This window comes from Suricata suricatta, chromosome 3 (assembly GCF_006229205.1).
Source record: "Suricata suricatta isolate VVHF042 chromosome 3, meerkat_22Aug2017_6uvM2_HiC, whole genome shotgun sequence".
In the NCBI taxonomy this organism is placed as follows: domain Eukaryota; kingdom Metazoa; phylum Chordata; class Mammalia; order Carnivora; family Herpestidae; genus Suricata; species Suricata suricatta.
The window spans coordinates 40,998,531-41,025,864 of record NC_043702.1 but is presented as its reverse complement, the minus strand read 5'-3'; the positions used below and the strand labels follow the sequence as shown (position 1 = coordinate 41,025,864).

At 36.5% G+C, this 27,334-nt stretch overlaps 1 protein-coding gene across 1 annotated transcript in view; it reads right to left on the bottom strand.

Annotated features, from left to right (window-relative positions):
* Positions 1–27,334, bottom strand: part of TMEFF2 (transmembrane protein with EGF like and two follistatin like domains 2) — a 221,789-nt gene that overhangs the window by 39,161 nt on the left and 155,294 nt on the right. The window contains exons 6-7 of the mRNA XM_029934201.1: positions 8,308–8,456; positions 7,539–7,598 (exon numbers count right to left, since the gene is read on the bottom strand). Coding sequence (XP_029790061.1) covers positions 7,539–7,598; positions 8,308–8,456 — 209 coding nt within the window. The remainder of the gene's footprint in view (positions 1–7,538; positions 7,599–8,307; positions 8,457–27,334) is intronic.

The window sequence follows — 27,334 nt, the reverse complement described above, 5'->3', positions numbered from 1 at the left end:
TTGCAGTTCTGTCAAATCTTATGTCCTTTTACTAAATTTGTATTTGAATCTCATGTTTTAATAATCTGGTGATAATAATATTTTAAAGTGATCAAACTATAGTGTAAATAAAATTATGCCTGGAGAAAAACTGAAAAGTGAGCCATGTTAAAATTTAGATATAGCAATTTGCTGAAGACTCATAAATGGTAGGTACTCAATAAATACTTCTTGACAGATGAATTAAAAAGTCTGCCAAAATCTCTTGCAACAAATTATTGTTTCCTACTTGAGTAGGAAAAAATATAAACCTTTTGTAATTGTATGAGTTCATAAATGAAAATATTTGTACAAAAACTCTCAATATATATCATATGGCTTGACGGTAGCCCATATAATATATTTCCCATAAATAAATTTTCAATTGTCAGATGAAAAGGAAAATAATAATATCTGACTTGCTATTTTCTTGTTAATATGTTACATAAGGACTTTTTAATTCAAACTTTAAATGTTTTTTAGTTTTCATTTAGAGAGAGAGCGAGCGAGTAAGGGAGGGGCAAAGAGAGGGAGAGAAAGAATCCCAAGCAGACTCCGCACTGTCAGTGCAAAGACCAATGTGGGACTTGAACCCACAAACTGTGGGATCATGACCTGAGCTGACATCAAGAGTCCTAGTCGGACCCTTAACTGACTGGACCACCCAGGTGCTCTTTATATTCAAACTGTAACTCTAAAGAAGTAGGCTTATTGTCTCTATTGATCAGATGAAGAAACTGAGGCTCAGAAAGATCAATTAATCGGCTCCATGTTAAATAATCAAAAGCATGGCCAGTGTTTAAACTCAGCCCTGTCTGATTTTTAGTGGGCTTAGCCACTAATCTGGCTGCCACACCTCTATGGAAGAGAAAGGTAGGTAAGTAACACCTCAGTGTGAACAATTTGTTTCAGAAAGGAGCATTTCAAATAGGAAAAAGTGCACATAAATGATGCAGGATGCCTTTATGAACTGGGGCATAAACACAAAGTTTTCCAGAGTCTACCAGGGCCCAAGGCAACTCTTCAGTAGAAAACCTTCATCTGTATTGCAAATACTATTTCTGTGTTTATCTATAACCATGAACATAACATAATATTACAGATGACTGGCTACACGATTTTATGGGGAAAACAATGAAAGCACAGAAGTTCAAGAGAGCAGGAAAAATTGTGAGTTAGAGTTCATAGAAAGCTTTATGAATTTTGCAGCAGTCTAATGTAAATCCCAGAGGGGAAAATACTTGAATCGAGACACTTTCCCTCAGAAATCTTGAGAAAATCTTGACATCTTAATTCATTTCCTGAGCTTAAATATTCTAGGCTAGTCTGGTGGCACTGTAATAGCCTGGGCAAACATTTTTATTTATTTCACTGTTGATACCAATATTTGTGCTACAAGCTGCTGCCTGCATTTGCTGCTATTTATTTATTTCCTACAGATCAAATTATTGGCCTAGACATAACATGCTTTCCGCTGAAGTGCTCTTTGTGTTCATCAGCAAATGGAAAAAGCTTCCATTTTAAATGCAGATTTTTTTTCACATGACTGAATTAATTCATGTTATAAATATGATATGTAACCACTTGATATTCATGTCGATATCCATATAGTGGAAGAGCAATCGAGGCAAATAGTAGATAAATCAAGCAACTGCTGTATTTGCATGGGTGGGTGGTCAATGTGTCAAAATACTGTGTCCAGTTCTGGGTCAACCACTTGGGTTTTTTGAGCTACAATTTTATTCTCCCTAGTATGTGTAACTGTGTTTTATCGAATTGACATGAGAGCAAATAAGGGAATGGGAACGGATCTCTGTAAACCAAGAAAGTATCACACACACTTTTTCTATTAATGTAAGATTACTTGGTAGCAAAAACTGTTTTCTTTGGTTTCTCTTAGCTATGTGGGAAAATAGAAAACAGAACAGCAAAATATAAAAATCAAAGACAGAGCTTGTAGGATGTTTATGAGATACAGACAGATTTGAAGAGAGGAATGACTCTTTGGAGCATTTCCCAGCAATGTTGACATCATGGTGAAACATTCTGGAGTCTGGAACTCTCGAGGGGTTAATCTCTAAGGTGCAGAGGGGGTCCCAAAGTCTCTAAAAATGTTAAGTAGTGACACTTCTCCCCTGGTTCCATTCCATTCACACTTTGCTGGATTCTGGAATTAGTGATGATGGTTTGAACCTTAGCTCTATCGCATACCCTTTTTAGTTAATCTCCCTCAGCCTCCATTTCTCACCTGTCAAATGCATGTAATATCTCCCTCACATTTCTGTCATCAAGACTGAAGGAGACAATATATGTGAAAAGCCTTTGTAAATTGCAAAGGCTTCTACAGAGAACAAGTTATTATGACAATTCACTTAGACTAGATACCCTTTCAAGATGTCAGTTTCCTCTTAGTGTGAACAAATGAGTCAATGGAATAATAATAGGATGTATGGAATTTGGTTTAAATGTATATTTCTGGTTTCTTTCTTTCATCTTTTAGCCCTGAGCTTAATATCTAAATTATTGCTTAAAGATAAGGGAGAGGTTTCTAAAGAGAAAGTTTCCTTAAAAAAATTAATCTTCTCTAAATGTTACAAGAAATGGTGAATGGCCACAGTGTAATGTACAATAAGAAGACGAATAGGCTCCATGCATGGCTGTACCTAGACTCAGAGCTGGGGGAACTCTGGCTCTCTCCCAAAACTGGAGATGACTCAGGGTGAACTTTTCTCATTAACTGCTAATAAAATCAGGGGAAATTTCTTCTTCCCATATACGTACTATAATTTACCATATTCTTGATCTTTACTTGGGCTTTCTGACTATTCTGTTAATCCAGAATAATTCTGTTAAATCTGTAGACACATGAGGAAGATAAATTGAACACATTCTCTCTCACAGTCATTTCCCTTAGTATTCTGTTGTTTATTTTTTCCAATTTGGAAATATACATAAATATAACTCATTTTTTAATCTGCCACAAAAAGACTATCATTGAATTACACATATTCTAATTCTATGCTCTAGAATTTATAGAAAATTATTATTTAAAAAAACCTCCCAGTCATATGAAAAACCTGTAGGCGAATTTCATAAAAATCATTGATAAAGATATCATCCATTCTATGTTTTCCTGCCATGCCTCATAAGAAGATCTATGCTGAATATTCTTTTAGAATTTAGCATTAGAGAAATTATGTGTTTGGTTTCTGAACTAATTATTTGTTTTTTACCAGACAATGAAAGCTCACTTGCATTTTAGCAGAGACCTAGAATGATGTGTTCACCATTGTAAAGTCCAGTGGAGTACTATAGCAGGGTCTCTAAATTTTGCTGAATGAAATAATTCATCGTATTTCCTCTTTATACACTGGTTGCAAGGAAGCTTAGAGCTAAATACAGTAACCATAATAGTCAATGTTGCTGATATATTTATTTTCCTCTATAATTGTGCTTTATGTTTTCACATTCTCTATAAAAGATCTCTGCTTTAATTATAAGCCACTACAAATCCTTTTGGAAACTGCTACAAAATGTCATGAAAGAAAATTCATTTCATTTTCTAGATGATAAAAAAATAGTTTAAATTCATGGTTTGATTTGCTTTTTGTTTGTGTGTTCACGTGTATGTGTATAGTTTTTACATCTAACAATTTATAAAATCAAGTAAATTTCCACTGGAAAATTATGTAGCTACTTTTTCTGAAGCATGATCAGACTTTTAGATAGAAAAGCAATAAAATCAGAAAATATAGATGCCAGATGAAGGAAAACACAATAGTTGAACTTCACTTTTTTCATCAAGACATTTTTTTAAAAAGAAAGTGTTGCAGATTTTAAGAGGTGTAAAGCATTTCCTATTTATAAAATATGCTATTTATAAAAACCTCCAGAAGAAACGTTTAATATCATCACTTTGAAACAATGGAAATCATTGTAAGTTCTAGCTCTGTGGTTTTACACAATTTTGTTCTCAGAGACTTTCTGTAAGTAAATAGAAAGACGTAATCGAAGTCCAAGTCGTAGACTGATGCAGAAGAATTACATTAAGTGGCCTATTTAGCTTATCAGACAGGGGTCCTGTCACTCTGCCTTGAAATACAGAGCCACAGCTCTTGATTCAGGACTCACTAATGTCTTAAGTCTCATTAAACAAGAGAGGGAGAGTAGAGACCCAAGTCAAGCACAACCAAAAACTAATGCTGGCTGGGATGATCTGGCAAATTCTTTAGTTTCCTTATTTCCATTTCAGGGGTATGCTTGTGAATATCTTGGAATTCACAGCTCTGCACAAGTTCAGTCACACTGCGGTCTACCTCCCCTCAGTGTTGTCGGGGGCATGGCTCTCTTAGTTCCCATTTACTTTTTTGTGAATTGGCTCTTGCGGGTCTTTACTGTAGTCTCTTTCTTTTAAATGATATTAAATATGAGACACAAGATATTTATTTTTAGATTTAAGCTCTCTTTATATTTTCATTTTTGTAATCAGACATGTGTGTTCTTGTATTTAAGGTAGGCTCAAAGGGGAAACAACAGAGTGTTGCTAAAGGTTTTTCACCGATGGTATGAAGGACATCTAAGAAGAAAATGAGAGTGTGTTAAGACTGGTATTTCCCTTCAGTGGGAGCATCCAAGAATGTTTGTCTAACAGGGGAAGTGACTGTGACATTTAATGGGCTTGTGAGCACATAGCAAACTTCTAGGAACGTGAGTCACATAGTTCCTATCTTCCTTCCTTGGGGAGTTTTGAAAATATGAAACGGAAATTAAGAGGATAATGACATACTGAGTCTCCGTTTGGTTCCTTTTATTTTTCCAAAGTTTTATCCCCAAATTTATGAAAATGCAAATGCTATTAGGAACCTGGAAATGTTGAGGGTCATGGTTATTATTCAAATAATGTCTAACGAGGGGTATACATTGTATTTTAATAAGACTGCCAATGAAGATAAAGACATCTAAATTAAATTCCAGGAGAGTTTTAAAGTATGCAATCAATGGTTAATTAGAAATTGCAAGCTTCAATTGACATTATCTTTGTTCCTGTCTTAAATGTGGATTTCAACAAACATTATTTTTAAACATTACTTTTATCTTAAAATTTTCTTCGGAATTTACTAAATTACTCTGATGTCAAACTAGAACACAGAGGGTCTGAATTTTCATTTGCATGGATTTAAAAACACATTCGCTTTCCTTCTCATGTTCAATAAAGTGATAAGATAGGAAATAATGCCAACTGAAAGCACTGACATTGATGGTCAGAAATCATCTGTTTGAAACCAAATTCAAATATGAACAAATATGAACCAAATTTCAACTCCCAAACTCATTAAAATGGTAATGTAACTATACGGTTATGTAAAAATGGCAATGGTAACTGTAAATATGTAATGTGAATGAAAATTAGAGAGTGGTAAACTCCATTAAGATATTTAATGTACAATTTTGTAAACTCACATATATTTGCATACTGATGCTAATCAACTTGAAAAATTCTTTGTTTCAGGGAGAGGCTTAAGTTTCTTATGAGGTCAATGACGGATGGTTCACTAGAGAGCATTTTGGTATGATATTATACTTTTGAAGATTTTTTTTTTTGCAAGCAAATTAGTTTGCAAAACAGGTATAAAGGTATTTTAAGCAGAGTTAGTTACTCCTTATATGAAAGTGAAACCTTTATGAAATCTTCAAATACTTTAGGCTACAGTAAGATTAAATATGCCAGGTAGCGGCTTATAATACCTTCAAGATAGAACTATTGTTTAGAATAAAATATAGAATTTAAATTTGATTTCATTTAATATTTAAAATGTATATTATTAGCTTCAGACTTCGATTTTTCATTACCTTTTATTACTTTTAATATTTTCCTGTGGATCAGCATGTTCCAAAGTGCATTGCTGGGAACACGAGTGCTGTAAAAGTGCCTCCAAAACGTGTTATTTATCAAATAAGTTTGATAAAAGCCATATATTATAAGGGATTATTCATAATTATTTTAGGTGTGATGATAATGCAATTTTGTTTAAAAAGAATTCCATCTTTTAGAGTTGCGGGTTAAAGTATTTATGAATAAGATGATGCAATTTCTGGGATTTCTTTCCACATATTTTGCAAATGCCAGAAGGGGATGCAGTTGGGGATGGGGCTAGGTTACTGCATTGGAGTGATGACTACATATTGGTTCACTGTACCACCCAGCCTACATTTGTGTGCATTTTGGATGTTTTAGAACAAAAAGTAAAAAAAATACATAAATAAAAGATGCATATCTCTGAAAAATTTTACAGTGCACATCAAGAGCTGTGAGGTGCTCTGGGTAAGAAAGTCATTTGTTTATCTGGGATCTTCACAAGCTTATTGATCATAGACTATTTTTTTTTAGGAATACCTGCTTATATCTCAATTGGACATTTGGGAACAGCTATACAATAGTAGAACTACTGTTTTTCCAGACATTATTGTCCATGATGATGCCAGGCTTCTAGCACAGACCAAGTCTTGTTTACATGTTGAAAATCAGGAAGACAAAAATAAAAAATAAACAATAAAATTCTTTTGTTACTTCCCAACTCTGAGAGATATGACGTATCCGTAGTACAATATCTGATTATCTTTCTTCAGTTTCATTGAGATTAATTTTGTATATAAATATAATGTCAGAAATACTGCTTAATAAATGCAGTTACTGAAAAAAATGAATAATGAATGAATGATGAAGCATTTTTGATAGACTAAATTTAATTACAACTGTTTGATAGTTAAATTAAAAACTCTTTAAAAAATAAAAAAACTCTACATATCATTATCATCAATAATTTATTTTTATATTTTAACCCAAAATTTCATAACATTTTATGATGTTAAAATCCTATTTGCATACCCACAAATTATTGCTCTTTAGAAAAATTACATTACATAGAAATAGTTCTCAAAATAACATTTTATAATAGCTAATAAAATTCATGTTTTTATATAAATGCTTGATAATTCTGTATGTCAGAAGCTACACTGTAGTTTTAAAGAAATTTATTATTTTAAAAATAATTTACACTTACCTTTTTAACTTTGCACTAAAGAGAGAGACTTTATTTTTATAGCTGTCCTTTCTAGTTTTTTTAGAGACTAGCAAAGTTTTTTTTATTGTTGACTTTAATGAAAACTCAAACAAGAACATTTGCATTCATCACAATATACTGCCAAAAACTGCATTAATTTCCATTGACGCCCATTAATTTGATAAATGTTTTGTCATTTGTACCATTTGCACTGTCAAAACAAGTTAGTTATATCTTACTGACATTTTTGACAATTGCTTTAACTCTGGCAAAAAAAAAAAGTATTTTATTTGCTTCAACAGAAATTCACTATTGTTTATTGAAGGTTTGAACTAAGCAAGAGAAGATTAGCACATGCCAGAATCATTGGAATATTCAATTTAGGATCAATGGTAAAAATGATTCCTTTAAAACTCTTTTGTAGAAGTACTCATATTCTGTAGTAGAAAACATAGGTACCTGCATAATCTGTTCTTGCATAATGCCCATCTTCAGACTTAGTAGTCGTAGTTGTGTTATCTGCGTTTAAAAATATTAACAATTAAAAGATTGATTAATTGCATCCTCAACATCTAATGTCAAACTTTACATTATTCCTCCGATAGTACCTTCATGGCAATTAAGGAAATTTTACAACTATAGTTCTAAGCAACCTATACACAAAGATAGATTTATATCAATTTGTTTGAGAGTGAATAATAGAATGATATCAGCTTTCTAAAGTTCAGGGCAGAGTAGGTTCACAATTATAACTGAGACAAGGTGGACAAAGAATAACAAGTCAAAAAGCCAGAAAATGTTTGTTACTGAATAAGAAATAAAATAGAACATTTTAGTACATTCTGCTTTAAAAAATGCACTTGAAATATTTCTACTGAAATCATAAAAATGGTGTCATTTGTTTTTAATTTCAAGGTTTGCTAATAAATCCTCAGCTTCTTTGCTAAAAATGACTTAGGCTTTTTATGTCTGCTGAATATAAGCGTCTGTGTTTATGGCATTGTGATGATACAGCCCCATTATATAGAAAAAAGATATGGCCTGTTGCCGACAGACCCTGAGATTCCCATAATCACCAGAAATGCTACGGTAGACTCTACTTCCCATTATAAATCAGAACTGTCTTTCGGAAATGAAATAGCTTGCCTAATAAGGAGTTATCTTCACTCTTCACTTCTACACTAAGACTAAAAACATTCTTTGAAATGAATTTTGGTATGAACATTACCTTGACATCGACCCAACGACATGACTTCAATTTTCTCCTGTTTCTGACATGATGCTTCTTTGATTTGACATGCATTATCATAAGATTTCCCATCAGAAGCACAGAGGGGATTGAAGTTGGTTTGAGAGCAGTCGATGTTGCACACACACCTGTAAGAGAAGAGAAATAAAAAGGGGAAGGGGCTTAATTGTATGGTGATGGGTAGTGACTAGGCTTATGATGGCGATCGCTTTGAAGTGTATACAAATATCAAATTATACACATGTACACCTGAAATTTACATAATGTTATATACCAATTAACATCAATAGTGTCATTATACATTATAAATAAAGATTATAAATAAAACAAAGTGGAAGAATTGCTGGGTTGGCAACATAGAAGTTGGGAAAACTGAATTGTATCCTTCCAGGGAAGTTTCTTCGCTTTCCTACCTGAGATGAGAAGAAGCACAGGACTAATTGAAAATAAATCAAAATATTAAGAAACGGATAAAAGGTAATAAAAAGGGAATATAATATTCAGTAAATCTGGGCCACTGGAACTTTTAAAACATAAACTTCCATGCTGATGCCTGCAGATTTTGAATAGGTTGAAGTAGCCATGAAAGTCTACTTCACAATTTCCTTAAATGAGGTCTTACTGTGTGACTTCTATTCTCCAGATATCTGAATGGTAACTGCATGAAGAAACTCATTCAAAGAACGTGTACACAAAAGAAAGCAAGGAGACTATCGGGTATGCAGTCAGGAGTTATGTATATTTTTAGCATACATGGAGATGCACATGATGGGGGCTAAAACAGGACTCCTTAATGGTCCATAACATTTCTGGGGGGAGCACAAGACCCTTTGAGAGTCACATGAAAGGTACCACTCTCTCCTCGGAAATATCCATACTCACATAAAACAACTTTTTGCATGAAATTTCTGTTTCTGTGGGCCCTTTGACACCTACTCCATGGACCCTTTCCCAGATAATACACTTTTTCTAATTCTAGTTTTAAGTAACAAGTACAAGTTGATTATCACTCATGATTGTAATGTTTCTTTAATACACATTAAAAACGGTGAATTAGTGAGAATTAGGGTGCCGAATTAGAAGGGAGGGAAGGAGAGAGGAGAGAATCCCAAGCAGGCTCCGTGCTGTCAACGTAGAGTCCCAATTGCAGCTTGATCCCAAGAATCATGAGATCATGGAAATGAGCCGAAATCAAGAGTTGAATAATCAACCAGTTGGGTGACCCAGGCACCCCAGTATTAGACATTTTATGTATTTGTTTGTTAATTTATTTTTAAAGCAAACTTTATATGAATTTTCCTATGTTCTTATAATCCTCTGTATTTTACACTCTATTTTGTTGGTTATTTTTTACATGTGTGTAAATATGTTATTGCTTTAGAATATAAACCATATTTTAAATTTCTATTAATATTTATATTACTGTTCTAAATAGATTATATCCTTGAAGTGGTGAAGCACACATTTTACTTCTGTATATCTTACTTAGAGCTGGACATATAATATAACAATAACCAACTTACTTCCTGCTGGGTTCTTAACATGCATTGCTTTATTTAATTTTTACAACAACTATTTTATAGATCAATGATAGAGCAATTATAGGGTCAGAGAGCTAGTAAATTATGGAACAAGGACCACCTATGGATGTGTTAAAGTAAAACATAGCCCCTTTTCTCTCACCATTGGCTGTGTGTTAGAATATCCTGGAAAACGTGCAAATATACGAATTATCAGCAGGTTTCTGGACCCCAGTAACTCTGAGTCTACGATTCTGCCTTCTGAGGCGCCAGATTCACTTCCTGGGAATCCCTGCTTGATCCGTGTGTTGATGAAATGAGAGAGGGCTTGTCTACACACCGGTGCTTCTCAGAGTGCAGTCCTTAGACCATCTGTATCAGAATTATCTAGATCGCTGTTAAAAATGCTGTCAGAAATTATGCTAACACACTTAACTTTTTCTTTTTTTTTGTAAAATATTGCTTTAGGAACGCTTGGTTATTTTTACTTTCACCTAGTTAGGAGCAAATAGTTGGGACAGATGGTAACCATCTCCAAATGCGTAAGTCACCGAGGAGTGGCCTTCCTACCTCAGCCGTGAGGTTGCTGCTGAGATGACAACATTGTGACCTGGGCTGATTCTTGGCATCTGAAAAACCTGAGATTGGGAGCTGCCTACGTGTTCAAAGAGCTTTTGGTCCTTTTCACAGTGGATTTGGTGAAGTGATTTTGTAGCTCAGCCTTGTTCTCCTTCACCATTTGTAGTAAATAAAGAGGGAAGGATACAGACATTATTTATTTTTTCAAAGTTGGTTTGTTTACCTTCAAGCCAGTTTACTGTTCTGTTAAATTCTGGAGACTATCTCCGTGAAAGACACCAAAATAATAATCTATTCCTAGCAATGTAACAGAGAGGAAGTCATGTTTTGTCATCAAGCTAAAGAGTAAATTATATAACAAGGGCTTTGCAGGTATCTTCAAGTTATTTTTTGTGTCTGAGTTTATTACACTTAGTTAGTAAACCGTGCAGGATTCCAGGACCATAGTTGAAACTCTACCGGCAGTAGCTAAATTTTCTTTGTACTCCCTGCCCCACCCAATACCTTGCATATATGCATCATTCAATAACTGCATGTTAATAGACACATAAATGAAATGAATATAGTGATATGATTCTATATTATTACAGGATAAAATGAATATAAATTATCATTACTATATTGCCATAAAAACAGACCAAGAGTAGCAAAATAATTTCTTGGCAGATATTAAATGTTCTCACTGAGATCAATTAATGACAATAATAACACTATCTTACTTAATGATAGTGTCTGTCCCACTGCTATATGATTTATTTTTATTTTCTTTTTTTTAATCTGAGGGATACAGCAAGCATGAGCAGGGGAGAGGGGCAGAGGGAGAGAGAATCTTAAGCAGGTCATCTATGCTCAGTGTGAGCCCGTGACCCTGGGATCATGCCCTGAGCCAAAATCAAGTGTTAGATGCTCAACGACTGAGCCACCCAGAGCCCCCAGTGCTATGTGCTTTATATGTGGCTAACTCTTTCATCTTTCTGCTCTATGAGGGAGCAACTATTATTATCTCCATCTTATAGATGAGACAATTGAAGCTTGGAGAGGTCACATAGCTTGTACAGGGAAGAACCTAGTTATCAGTATTGACAGTTTGATATCAAAACCTGTAACTGTTCTACATATTATTCAGTACAATAAATAAAGCAGATCCAAATTCCTACTATTTACTAATTAAAGGAATACCCTGGATGAACAGGACTTGAAAAAATAAGACTATGTCTACTCTTAGAATATTTATCATGATTTTATGAATTTAAATCACAATGACTCTTAGTATCTGACTTCCCAAACAAGTGATCCAGACTTTTTAGTATCATAAGGATGTATCAGTAAATATTCATTTGAAGGCATTCTGAACTAATACCTGATTACTACAATGAATAACACATTGATATGTAGTGAATCAATCTTGCTACTGAAGGCATCAATTGTTTAAATTATCATATCCTTTACAAAATTCTACTTAAAGGTGTCTACCTTTTATAAAAACACATGGGTAGGCAGACACACACACACACACACACACACACACATCTACACAAACATACACTCTAAATGACACTACCAAAATGGTAAGTTTTAGTACCACATCTTCTCCAAGTTGCTGCTTCAAAACTTTTAAAGAGCTTGGAATTTTTAGAAGTTCAGTTTCACAAGGTAGAAAGATTTTGTGTGTTGATATGACTATATGAATTTGCACACGAGTGTGGAGAGTGGGCTCTGTGGTGGCATTTACTGCATTGTGGATGTGCCAATTTACTAACTTATACCTTCACTTTCTGCAACTTTCTTAAGGGCAATGTGTATTTTTTTACCTTCAAATTTCTGGAACCTGGTGGAGGGCATCATAGCAAGTCATCAATAAATGATCGTGGAATGAATTACTGAGAGAAAGCCAGGATGGACTTGGATGGAGTTAAAAAGAACAGTCATTGTCCAGACATTAACATGTAGGAAAAAGAACCAGTGATATGTTCATATCAACACTGACCCAACTCTGTGCTACCTGGCATCGAAAAAGATTTCCTCGCTCGTTCCTTTAACTTGTGCCCCACAAACAAAGGAAACCAAGCAATAGCCCTTAGGGCCTTAATGGCATCAAAGGGCAGTTGTGAAGAGGACGTGTTTCACCGTGCAGGTTACTACTTACATTTTATGGCATTTGGATGCAGTTTTTAAGAACCAGTATAACTTAAACATGGTAGTGACTTGTCAGTTTATTCCTGTTTCAAACCATTGAAAAATATAAGGCTCCAATAAAAAGGTGACAGAATTATCATATAGTGTAATGGTGAAATTGCAGGTCATTCTGTGCTTCAGCAGCTTATGTAAATTAATCCAGGGTTTTCTTTCTACAGAAATGAAAGGCAGATATTTTTAAAAACAGAAACTATCCTTTCTTCACTGCTTTTGGCAAATAATTGCATTATTATTCATTCTGAGAGGAGTAACTAGTTAATTACAGTATGTCACGAGTATTTTATGTGAGCCAAGGATTCGTAAGGCTGAAGGCTGTATGGATGCTTTAAATGTTTTTTTTTTTTTTTTGTATTTTCTTTCCTTTTCTTCTTTTTTCCAACCTATCTCAGTCTTTTGACATTTTGACACTGCGATTACATAGATCTCTTTTCTTCTAGGCTACAAAGAAAAAGCATCAGCTCTACTTGAAAATAATAATTTTAGGGGTCTCCATGTGGAAATACTACCCTCTGAAATCCTTCAAAGAAAATTAACATTGACTGAAAACCTTAGCTCTTTGAATTGTAAGAAAGAAGAGGAACATCCAATAATTTAAAAAGACCACTAGAAGGAGTGAAGAACTGAAAATACAGGAAGTAAAAGGTGGTGTGTATCACGACTCACACACAATTATAATTATCTCATGAATATTTTGGGGGGCTTGACATTTACTTAGTTCCTTGGCTCTCCTGAAATGGCTCTTTCCAGGGTGTTCTGCACTGAGTTAAATAAACCTTTCCCTTGTGTTTAGGAATGCCTCCCTGTCCACCAGAGGGTGAGGATACAAAAGCTGCCAGGTAGCGAATTACTTATTCATGTGTCTGGTCCGTTGCTGCCCTCAAATATCACTAGATTTTGTCTCATCTCTTAAACATGCCCTCCGCTTGCTCCTCTCCCAAGGTCCTTGACTCATCCATTCCAAAATTTGCACATACGACGACATCTCTAATCAGTTTTAAAGTACCTAATTGTACTGCAGTGAGGATGGCTTTCTGGGTTGTTTTGAACCTTGCCTGGTTTGTTTCCCTTGAGCCTGTCTGTCTCTGGGGCTATTATGCAGACCCTTCCTGGCCTGGCCAGAAAAGGAGGTCAGAGCCACTGTCCTGCTCTCCATCAGAATGGTAATGGATGAGTTGCATTATATTAATAATAGTGAAAACAGTGTGTACTTTTCATTCAAGACTCTTGTGATACTTTAAGCCCATTTATTCATTAACTCTCACTTCACTCCTTCTGATAGAACTTGATTATAATTATTTTATCTGTAAAGAAACTATAATTCAGGAATGACTGGACTGTGAAGGGAAAAATGAGATAAGAGATGTGAAAATGCACTGAAAACAAAAACCCTCTACAAGGAGTGTGGAAAAGCATTGACTACGAGGTAATACTTGTAAGTCTACTATATTGTTACTCAGGTGATACACATGAGATGGACCAATATTTTTGTTGTTACTGTCTGTTTTTATTTTTAAATTTGAGAAGGGCAATCCTTTTAGTTTGGAAATCTAGGAGGAGGGAATAAGGCCCTTTTCCAGACAAATTACCAAGGACTACAGTCAGGTTTTCCAAGGGGGACCAGGGGTATCGTGTTCATGGAAAAAGCTTAGTTGCCATTAATATCTCTTTATAAGGAGGTAAACTATAGAAGTTGGTCTATTAGATGGAAGGCTTGGAAATACTGAGGAAAAGCCTCCAGCAACAAATTTTCAATGGGTATCTGAATGAGAAAAACTGAGTTGAGAGACCCTTCCTTGGTGGTGTCAGAACTTTCAAAAACAGAATCACATATTGAACAAGTGGCACAATTTCTGGATAAAAGACCGATGGCATGTATTTAAATAATGTCTAGTACAATAAAGGTAGATGGGGAACGTGACTAGAGCCTGAAGTTTGGTATCAGATAGTCTTGTGTTTAATTGAGGCTTGCTCATGTATGAGCTGTATGGCATTGAACTAGTTACTTGACCTCTCTGTGCTTATGAAAATGCAGATACTCATTCAGGATTGTGGGGATTAAATGGAATATGCACATGAACTGCTTGACAAAGTTTCTGAGAAGTTGTAGTTACCCAATAAATATTGTATCATTAACTTTTGGCTCAGTGGTTTCTTTCTAATCTTGGATGCAAAGAAAAATCTTCTGTGGAATATTTCAACCTCAGGCTCCCACCCAGAGATTTACACTTAGGAACTTAGGAAACCTGATGTGAGGCTGCAGTAACTAACGCGAGTTGTCAAAAATGCTGCAAGGGATGCCCATGTGCAGATGTGGTGAGCTGCTCTTACAGACTTACACACTTTCTCACCCTCTAAGACTAATGGATTTTCTAATTTAGCGTATGTACTATTTGCATGAGAAAGTCTAATGCACTGGGTGTGGGGTAAGACTCACAAAGTTCTGCAGCTCTTTCTAAAGCAGATAGCTTGCATAGCCTATGGAGCAATCCCAACTGTTCTAGTTCCAGTCACACCTTTTTCTCTCTTCCCTTCATTCCATTAGAAGGAATTTAATATTCTTGTTTAATGTAAATGATTCAATGACCTGCACTAACAGGCTTTTCTCCACATGGTACAGGTGATACGTTTGGGGTGTCAGGTGACAAGGATAGGTGATTAAACACATGGAAACAAAATCATCATTGGTGGAGCAGTCAGCAGAAATGATTCACCAAGTAAAACCAAGACAGAGCGATGGGTGAGGATGTGAAACTTTGGAGGGCTTCCGTATGCCAGGCACTTAGCTCCAATTTCCACAATGCTCCCAGGTTTAATGCTCACAAGATTGGGAAGAAAACGTGGAAACTGAACTCTTTCCAAAGGTGAGTAAGATTTAACAGAACTGTGACAGAGCAAATGAAGTGGGGAAATGTGCGGAGGCAGACCCTACCAGGGAGCTGGGGGGCGGCAAACCGATCAGTCTGATTGGACTGATCTCTTCTCATCCCAAGTGGCAGGATATAACACTCCAGACAGACTGGGAAGGGGCTCTGTTCCACCTAAGGAGTGGCCTTTATCTTCTATACAGTGAGGAGTCCTGAAAGCTTTCTGAGCACAGGGTGATGAGAAGGTCAACAGGATGGAAGGAGAGTTTCAGGGGGAGGGCAGGTAGAGGGACCAATCACCAGGCTATTGCTGGAAACTGGGGGGCTAGCAAGGTAAACTCAGCGCAGGGGTATTCGCTCCAAGGAAGAAAAGGAAGAATCAATGGGGCTTAATGGCTCACATTGGAGGCATATTACAGTGAGGTACGAAGGCACAAATGTCACCAGCATGCCCTTCCTGCTCTACCCTTTCCTGCTTTTTTTCCTGACCTGCGTTGTGTTCCAAAGAGGAAACTGATGAGAGGAGCAGCCAGGCAGCTGTGTGTGGGACTCAGGAAGACACGATTTCCTGGCAGGGAGAGTTTTCTTTCTTTGCTGTTGGGACAGGGGCAAACAGATCCATCATGACAGCGATAGCATGTAAGCATCCTCACCTGCAGTTGAAGGAGAATGATTCTTTGTAGTAATGTGTACCTGCCTGGTTCCAGGAGCGATTGAAGATGGCTGCAACAAAACCGGCAGCAGGTGCCTACGACTGCTTGCTGCCTTAGACAGCAAGCAAGGCTCCCTCCAAGGCAGTGAGTGGCCACACACCCCTCTTCAATATAGAGGATAACGTTGAAATGGGGTTGAACTTGAGCTCCCTGTTCATGTATCATGTTTGCGTTTTCCCCATGATTATTTTTTCCTTTTTGAAGCAGCTGCATTTACATCTTAAAATAATCAAAGCAAACAATTCTTCTTACTCATATACATTTTTAAAATATCTTGAAGCAAAAATCCCTCATTAGCATTATGTGTATGCTCTTGCTCATTAAGCTGGAAAACATATTCAATAACCAAGGGTGACTCTGTGATTACTAAGAAGTGTGGTTGCTCTGACTAGATGGGCCTTACTACACAGCAGAGTCAGAAAGCATGAAAACCCCAGAATGAGAAGCTGGAAGCAAAAACAATACAATGAAATTGGCATTTGAATACTGAGATGTGCTAAAAATTCTCTGTCGCTCCTGCCAGGACCATGTTGCATGTTTTGGCGCTTCCCTTTGTCGATTCCTATACTCACTCCAGCCAACACCATGTTTACATTTTGCAAGCTGGTCCTCTGGTATGCTTTCATCTGACCAAGGACTTTCAGGAGTAAACATGTATGAATATCATCACAATCTAGATTTTCCACAAAACTACGATTTAAGATCTTACCTTCGGATTTCATCCATGAGACACTCAAACCAGTAGATGACTAATAGCTCTGCATTGTGATAAAGCTGCTAGTTTGAAAATATCGCCCATTACATCATTCAGGTGGTTTTCCTGATGGTGGTTTCAGGTGCTGGCAGGAACTAATTTCATTCATAATTATAATTTGTATCAAGTGATCTCCCTTATTGCTTATGTCATCCTTTATTTTTTCATTTATTACTCGTGCGTCAATATAATTTAAATTTTCTTTTAAAATAACATTAAATATTTATGATAACATGATCAAAAACTTCATTATTTGAATAATGATAAAATAAAAATATTCACAGGGAATATGACCCTAAGAAGGGAAAGTGGGAAACATGTCTGAGGAATGAGAATGCTCTAACTTTATAATGTTAGGATTCCTAAGAAGCAAAGACAAATATGATGAAATGTTTGTTTTGTTAAAAGTAGGTGGTGGATGTCCACGTGTTACATTATTTTTTCTGGTTTCAAAATATAGTTAAAAATAAAAATATTAGATAAGACATTTTAATTAAAATGATTAAATTACCAAGCTTGGTATCTATATGTTTTGCATTGATTTGATCTGGTTAACTTATTTCTCAATTGATTAAAGAAAATTAAATATACGTGTATGTGTGTGTGTGTGTGTGTGTGTGTGTGTGTGTGTGTGTGTGGGTAGAGAAATCCCAGTGGAATAAAATAACATTCCTTTGTTAATAACTAAGATTGATCTTATGTGTGTGTATAAAAATGACTCTCGAGCAGAGTTTATTATACGAAGGGACTCATCTCCGTGTTTCTTCCTCCCTCCTCATCTTACTTGTTCGCCCACTGAAATGTTAAACTCGTGAACACATGGTGGCATTTTCGTTAACAGACCCAAGCCAACATTCTCCATTGACTTCCTGCTGCACTGCCGGTGAGTTTGATTGCTCTGAAACAGGGCTGTATGGCGGTGTTGTCGGCCAGGAATAGTCATGAGCTATTCTGAAATCCCAGGGATGAAGGACTTTAAGTAGAAATGTTTCCACATTTTCCTTTGAAATAAGAATACTTTAGGGTTCCTGAGTGGCTCAGTTAGTTAAGCATCTGACTCTTGATTTCAGCTCAGGTTATAGTCTCACGGTTTGTGAGGTCGAGCCTTGCATCGGGCTTGGTGCTGGCACCGGGGAGCTTGCTTAGTCAGGATTCTCTTGTCTCCCTCTCTCTCTGCCTCTCTCTGGCTCAAAAATAGATAAATAAACATTAAAAAAAGAATAATTTATCAAAAATATTAGGTTTAAAAGTAAGAAGGGATGTGTGACTGTCTCCCTGATGCAAACCCTCGAGGAAGGTCCTGTTGTTGAAGGTGTTGGGACGGTTGTCGCTATTACTGCCGACCTTTTATTGTTCCTACATTATCCTCTCTTAGGATATGTTTTATGTTTTTATTTACTTTTGAGAGACAGAGAGAGACAGCGCGAGCAGGGGAGAGTCAGAGAGAGAAGGAGACACAGAATCTGAAGCAGGCTCCGGGCTCTGAGCTGTCAGCACAGAGCTTGACACAAGACCAAACCCAAAAACTGCGAGATCATGACCTGAGCTGAAGTCAGACCCTCAACCAACTGACCCCCCCCAGGGGAACCGGGACATTCATTATCATTTGTCACAGATCTCATTTAATTCAGTCTCATCCCATCCGTGTAGTTGAGCACCTGCTTGGTGCCAGGTGCTAGGCTAAACATCAGAGACACCAAGATGGCTCGTGCGATTCCTACTGGCAGCAGAGATCACAACTAAATGAGAAAAACAAGTATCTATAAAATGGTGTCTTCAGAGTTGGACTTCTGGAGTGAACAACATATTTGAGAGTACTGAGGAGGAATAATGACTTCTACCTAGAGAGTCTAGGAAGGTTTCATAGAGAATGTGACTCTTAACTAGAAGCTAAGGAGTAGAATTTCCACAGGTGGTTTTCATGGTGACTTGTAGCAAGAGGACTTAGAAATCCACGACTGCCCTAACATTTCATTTCCCATTTTCTTCCCTCTGCTGATGCTTCTCCTGTGTGTTCATTGATACAGTAAGTGATCCATCAAAATACTTGTCTTCTTCCCTAAAATTCTTATCTCACATTCCATATTAGAAATGAGAGCATCTGTGTCCTGTTTGGGGCCCAGAGCCATAGAGGCCTGTGGAAGTCAGACCAGGCCATTGAAAGAACCCCACTCAGGAGTCAGCTCTCTGCTCTCTGGTATGGACATTCTCATTCTCTAGATGCTGGGTTTCTGGCTGCAGGATACAGAAGGATAAGCTGGCCCAGCAAGATGAGGTCTAGGGTGACCAGCTCTAAAATTCTGACACCTTGATTCCTGATACTCATATTACCAAGTATCTCTATTTATCCAGCACATCCTTGCCTTCCTATCATCCTCCTAGTCTTTGCTGCTTCATCTCTGCCAAAGCCTCTAAATGAGTTTGACATTCATCAGAACGTTTCCTTCCTAGAGTTGATGCTCCTGCTGAGTCTTTCTGAGTCTACCGCTCTTTCATCATTGATAGCCTTACTCACTTGTTCTCCAATCTGTCCTATGTTACGTCTCTGCAGTTGAGTGGGAAGAACATGGACTTATGAATCTTGTAATAAGGGCCTCATCCCATTGTTTATAGCTGAGAAATGCCTGACAAATAAATGATAGACTTGAATTAAAATCTTAATTCTGCCAGTGGCTTGACACATCCGCAAGGGGTGGAAAATAACTGCTGGCTCATAATAACTCCCGCTTCCAAAGGTTTCTCTTTGGTATACATGGAGAACAAATGGAAACAACCTCATGTAATATTTGGTGCATCTCAGGCTCTGCTGCTGACCTTGTTCGTGGACAGTCCATTCTGCATCTTGATTAAACTGGTCTAGTCCATTCTAGACTGGCCACCAAATACAACATTTTTCCACAGACATTTAATTGATTAACTGCAGATAAGCTTTGGCCCGATGTGGATGAAAGAATTACTTGCCATGCACATACTTCTAAAATCTACAAATTGAGGGTTTTTCTGTCATATTTGGAAGTACAAAAAAGATTGTCTTTTTTTTTGTTGTTAAAAAAGAAAAAAGCTCATCATGGATAACATCTCCATTGTATTCTGTTTTAAAGATGAGATGTCTGGCATTGTCCTCTGGATTTTAAGATCTTCAAATTTTATATCACTTTCAAAATACAGAAACATATACATCTGATTTATTATAAACTTATTTATCTGAGTTACAAGAAATATTATAACATTTTAGAATATCACTATACTGAGTAACGCAGTATAGTAAAAATAAGTTTGTTTCACTCTATTTTTTTCTAGCCCTTGTTATCTCTGTCGTCTTCATCCTTACTTTTCTCTCTTTCTTACTTGCTGTCTCTCCAAAGTACACAGTCTAAGTACTTTAAAAAAATTTCCTGTCATTGATGGGACTTACCATCTAGCAGAGAAGCTTACTGTTTAGAACATGGAAAGGTTTAAAATTCTTCTAATTATATAGAAAAACATTTTCTTAATATGTTGCCTATAAAGAGGATGCAAATGTAGTGTATTTATTTGCAGAGATAATATAAATGAAATGAAAGAGAAATGAATCTACCTGCTTTCAGACATGGTAGACGCAAATTCAATTTATAGATTTAAGATACTGTAAAGAGCAACATGAAAAAAGTCACATTGAAATCGTTTGCTCTCATTCATTTTTTTCATGCTAGAGTTATTTACTAATGATGCTATTCTTTTTATTCTAATTAAAATGTCTTCAGTTCTATTCTTAAGTGTGGCTGAGGAAAATGGTCCTATTCTTGGTTTTATCTCAGAAGGCCTTTTAAGCTGCATAATCAAATGTGGACCTTCTTTTAGTAATAGCAAATGGCCACTACAGGAACACAATATGTTTTTTTAAGAGAATGTTTTGAATTACTTATAAGAGGAGAAATCGGTTTTTTAAAATTTTTTAATGTTTATTTATTTTTGAGAGACAGAGAAACAGAGCATGAGCAAGGGAAGGACAGAGAGAGAAGGAGACACAGAATCCAAAGCAGAATCCAGACTCTGAGCTGTCAGCACAGAGCCCGATGTAGGGCTTGAACTCACGAACCGTGAGATCATGACCTGAGCCCAAGTTGGGACACTTAACTGACTGAGCCACCCAAGCACTCTGGAGAAATCATTTTAATGAAACTGATAATCTATTGACTACATAAACACTAGAGTCATCATAAGTTATTACCTGAAACCAGGAAGTTAATTCATTATTTTACCTTTGTTGAGACTATGTATTATATACAGTGTATATTAGGGATCCAATTTCTTTTTTACCCTTCTATATATCCATTTTATGAACTGTCAATCTAAAACAACTATATTACAAACTCTTAGAATTCAAAACATTACTTCTTATTATCATATACTGTCTTTTATGTTTTTCAAACTAAATACATTTAAGTGTCACACCATAAATGGGTATATGATAAAACTTCAATAAATTCTATTTAAATAAATTAGCCTATAGCTGATTATAATTTAAAATTATTGAGCAGTAACTTGTTTGTGCTGTTGAATAGCATGTATTCTATACCCTTTTCACTTACAAATGATCTACCAAGACTTGATAGTTGTCAGGCAGTCAGATTTGGGGCTTGCTGAGATCATTATTAAATACATATCAAGGCATCAACAGGACCACTGCCAACAATCCATACAGGATTCTCTTATTACGCCCCCAGGTGTTGTATCAGTTAGGGGCCCCTTCAACATGAGCTGGAGTTTAAGCTGAATGTTAGTTCTAAATAAATAAACTGTTCTGTTCTCTAATTTCGGATTTTTCTAAAATGAAAAAAGTACTTTCTAATCAAGGTAATGAATAAAATTAAAAATACATAAAACATCTAGGGACGTCTGGATGGCTCAGTTGGTTAAGTATCTGACTCTTGATTTTGGCTGAGGTCATGATCTCACACTTGTGAGATTGAGCCTGTATCCAGCTCTGTGCTGAGAGTGGAACCTGCTTAAGTTCTCTCTCATTCTCTCTCTCCCTCTGCCTTTCCCCCACTAGCGCTCTCCTAAAAAATACATAAAACATTTAGAAAGAAATGGGATGATGTTAGCTTTATATTCACACTCACACAGATCAGAGAGTAACTTGGATCACTAGAGATTCAAAATAATGTCCTGGGAAGATCGCCAGTGAATAAAAATTAGAATAGCCAGGTATAGAAAAATTAGTAAAAGTGCATACAAATTAAAAATTCTCTTTTCTGAACATAGATAAAAAATTAGAGGCCAGTAAGATTGGGGACATTAAGATGTTCCGAATCAAAAAACAGCTAAAGGTATGTATACCCTTACTCTATGCTATATAAGTTATCAAGGAAATGAAAGGGCTCTGAATGCTCTATTTCTCCTCTGCCTCCTTTGAGTCAGTTCATGGCACAGCCCAGGTGATGTTTTTAAAATATAAAGGGGATCAAATCATTTCCTTGCTCAAAACCCAGCAAATCTACCCCATCAACCTTAGAATAAAATCTATGGTTCTTACCATGGTCGATGAGGCCCTGCATAATCTGGCCCTTGACTACCTCTCCAATTTCCTTTCTTGCCAATCTTCTCCACCCTTTTCATGCTCCAACCATGTTTGAGTGTCACTGCTTCCCAGACACACCATATAGGCTCCTGCCACCAGGATATTTCACTTTCTGTTCCCTCTACTTGGCATGTTCTTACATCAGACATTTGCATGCCTCAAATTGGGACCTTTTCAGAGATGCCTCCCCTGACTTCCCTATCAAAATCACCAAACTTCATCTCTGAATCCTGACCTTATTGCATATGTGATTTTTAAAATTGTCTGTTTTCTCCATGTCAGTGTGTGCTATGTGTAAAAGTGACGGTCTGCTTTGTCCAGTGCTGTTTTCTTCAGGCCTAGAACAATATCTGGCACATAATAGGCACTCAATAAATGTTTGTTGAATGAGTAAATATACTTCTGACTTTAAAATAAAATAGACATATATGTTCGTGATCTAGAAAAAGTTTTGATTTGAATTCTATGGTTAATTAGATCAATAATATTATGTTGCTTTAATTATCAAGAAATGTATTCATCCTTCTTATATACAATAAATATTAATTTTCATGAAAGGTTTAGCTCATAGTGGATGTGCAATAAATATCTGCTAAATAAATGGAGTGCCACCACGTATAAGTTATTAGACACTGGTATTTAATTATAAAAAAAAAGGACAAATGTCCCTGTTAGGTAGATTAAGTTATTTTAAACATGCTGATGGATTTCATGTCCCAAGGGTAAGTCTTCCGTTATCAGTGGGGGTAAAAGTCCACAGAGTTTGACAGCCTTAGGCTTCATGCAGTGCATACAATTAGTCTTTTCATTATCTGTGCACATTTTTGGCAATGAAATCCTTATTATATAATATCAATCTTTTTCTTCAGTACTTAAAACGGTTTGGACTCCCCATCTGTCAAAGTCTTCTTATTCTGGACAAAAAGTCAAATCAGCTTTGTTCCTTTTAATGATTATTTAATTTGTACCAACCTTTGTTATTACTACCCTTTACATCACCTACCCTTTAAAGAATGAGTCCGTGTTTACCGCAGCGGCAGAGGATGATTGACGGCTACTGTCTTGTAGAGCCTTTGCCAATCAAGCAGTTTCTTCATCTTCAGGTGATTCAATTTATTTGTCTACTTTAAGTAATTTGATCATTTGATCATTCTGATCTGAATTCCAATTATACTTATATCAACAGATCTATTTCATTTCAAAGACTCAGCAGCAACTTCTGAAAACCAAGTAAACTTAGGTTTATACTGGTTGAACATGCTATCTGTAGGTTCAAAAATTTAGATGGAACATGGAGAAAATGTATATCGATGTATTGCCTGTATTACATGCAGCTATTACAAAATCATGAATTGGAGTCAGGAAGCATGTTCTATGCTGCACATATATTTGGGAGTGAAAGACTTTGCCTTTTCACAGACACTGTGATATTATTTGAACTATGGCTTCTGGAGACTACTAGTCAGAGGGTACACTCTGCAGTAAATGTGGGTAATAAGCAAGCAAATGCAAAGCAGACGATACTCCCTTTGTTTAGCAAGATTTCTTAAGCAAGAGCAATGTTCTAGCTTTCCTGATACATATGTTGTACCTAGGCAGACAGGATGTTGTCAAGGTGGTCTTCAGTGATTATTAGGGACTGGACTCTATGTGGCTCTATAAAGTTTTATCTACAGAGATGATTTACAAAAGTTAAATCTAAAAACCATAACTGTGACTTGTCATTGGAATTTTTTTGTTGACAGGGGCATTAAAATGTTTGAATGGCATTTCTTTTGCCCAGATGGTAAGGACTAAAATAGGTTACAGAGTTTTAGACGTTAATTCTGAACATGGTCCATTTGGCTATGTATTCTGCAACATATGTGCCCTTTGGAAAGACTTTATGATTAAAGGCTGAAACCGTAGCAAAATTGTACAACTTATAGTCTATTTCTTTAAAGACTAAAGAATGATCTTTCTTTTTTTTTTTTTTGGGGTAATGTTTCTAAGTAACAAAAAACCCGTCCTATTAAATATACTTTATAGGAACATTATTAAGCAATCCATACTAAATAAAATATTTACTATATTTTTAAAAGAATAATCTACATGCAGGAAACAATGGTGATCATTTAATAAGCAGATCAAAACATATGAATAATAAGTGTGACATTTAGAAGACAGCTCCTTTCGATGAACAGAACACACCATTTTTCTTGGTATCATTTTCAGGAAAGTGGTATGCGAGTTGTCAGGTACCTTGAGAGACTAGGGTCCGTCCTCTTTTCCTTGAAGCATAATGCCAGTGTCACAAAATGTTGGTGTTGTCTCACTAGATCACAGCACAGTGTCATAGTTCAAGCAATCACTGTGTCAGCCTAACCTAACTTGTACACTTGCAGTCATAGATAATGAAAAGTTTCACAGGATGAGACATTTACAATGAATGTTGGCTAAATATAAGGTCTATACAGAGATGAACCAATATACCATGTCCTGAGTCACATAGGGGAATACTCACTGTTTTAACCTATAAATTCTAAAGACTTCTTTCAATGGAGAAGGATGTATCAATTTTTGGAGTGGTGGCCACATCATAAAAATGAACTTGCATATGGGCCAAAGATGATAGAATCCCATGAATTGAGAGGTGTGATTAAGCTAACTGGTAAAAAATTATTAGAAATATGCAAAGAGGTGTTAGACTACAGGGAAATAAATGGGTTAAATCTCATTTCCATTCAACATAATCTAATTAGTGAATATGCATCTACCTTTATTTATTAACAATTCATAATTAGATTAGTCAAGGGCCATTTATTCTTTCAATCTTTTTGAACACTATTGTTTGACAACAGTAACCCAAAACTCTTTGACAACTATCTGCATAAAGCACTCAATCAAATAACTAATATAATTTTAATCCCAGGCCTCATCAGCTGAAACATGATCTGCGGGACACTAATACTCCCGGTCTGAGACCCTGCTCTCAACTGGCAAGATGTACCTAGGACCTTATGAGTTCACCTCATGGCCTTTCACACTTTGACACATGCTCTTTTAGGAGCTGGTTATTAGAGGTTCAGTGAAATTTGAAATTTCTCTATTTCAGCCAGTGAATGAGATTCAGAGTCCAAAAGGTGCTTTCCCTAACTGGAGGAAGAAAAAAGAAACTAGGTTACATTTCCTTTAACACTGTATCTTCCACTGGGCAATAAGAAGGCAGCATGGCAGAAAGCTGTCAAAGAAAAATTACAAAAAGCAGAATCTTGCTGTACTCATTCACGCAGTATTTACTCAACAGATTTCTGCTGAACATCTAACTGGTGGCAGCAGTGTTTTTGGTTTTTTTTTTCATTTTGAAATTTGAGTGTTTTGTAAGGGGGTACAAAGGCAAACATGTAACTACCTGCAGTTCAAAGCAAGGGACAAAAAAATTAGAGTGATTCTCTCATAGGCAGGGCTGAGAGGTTAACTGCGTGTAGATAGGGAGGAGCATAGAGGCTACTTTGAGGAGAAACAGAAGTGAAGTAGCACTTGGTTGAGCACAGCAGTGGGAGATGACTCTGCAAGCTGGAGGGAAGAGCCGGTCCCCAAGCACAGAGGCATGAAGCTTCTTTGCTCAAGGAGCTGTAGGCGGCTTGGAAGACCTGGCGGTCCTGTGTGCCAAGAAAGGAGGAGAGTGAGGTTGAAGAGGTAGGCGTGGCCAGATCATGGGTAGATCCACACAGGTTAGGGACTTCAAACTTTACTGGGAAGTTCCCACGTCTTCGAAGAATGAAAGCAGAAGAGCAACAAGGGTACTGGGCCTGGGTTCGAGAGACCAGGACCGGAAGCAGGAGGACCAGTTCAAAAGCCACGGACCCATATAGAGGAGAAATGATGAGGCCCGAATGATGTGATCACCCCTGTGAGCAGCTGACACTTCTTTTTCCTCTTTTCATTTTCTATGTTAGTCCTCTTTCCTGGTCTTCCTGTACTTCTCCGGCTTCCTCTTCTCAGCCTGTTTAATTTTTTTTTCTCTCTCTCACTCTCTACAGGTTGATGTTCCTCAAAGCTCAGAAGTAGTTTCCCCTTACTTCTCTTTTTTTTTATAGTCTTTGTCTGGGAAATATCTTCTATTCACAGCCTGACAGGTTCAAATTTATTTTTCTATCCCTGAATCCACTAGAATCCACCCGTGGAATCCAGCTGCCTACTTGACATTCCTACTTGGGTGTCTCACAGGCACTATAAACTAATACTAAAAATTATTAAAAATTAAACTCTTGTTCTTGTTCCAGAAATTTACTTCTTCTTCCATTTTCCCAACGACATCCACATGGGTGAGCCAGAGACTACAGGCTGAGTGGGTGTTTCCTCTCCCTGTTCCTCTCATCAGCTCTACTCCTCACTCTGCCCACTGCCACCTAAAAGGGCAAGCTTCTCTGAGTTGACAAACCTCTGCTTGTTGGCAGAGTGAGGGGAGGATTCAGGAGACGCGGGGCTGGAGGAATTCACTATTTGATTCTATGGGGATGATAAGTTCCGTCGAAGTCTGAAGGAATGCAAGCCCTGTTAGGAGCAGTTTTCATTCTTCTGAGCCTCAGATTACTACTCTCAATAAACAGATATTCTTTCTGATCGGTAAAGTCATTAAAGATAGCCAGAAAAAAATTCTACATAACTATTTTAGACTTTTTATTCAGAAAAAAAATTAAACTGTGTCAACATTTTCCTTTTGCTTATAAGTCTTTAGCTTATCCTTATTACAGTGTTTTCTTTTTTTACCCTTACACATTAAGATACCAAAAATAACCACATCGTGATCCTCATTTCTTCTCGAGTTTGCAAAC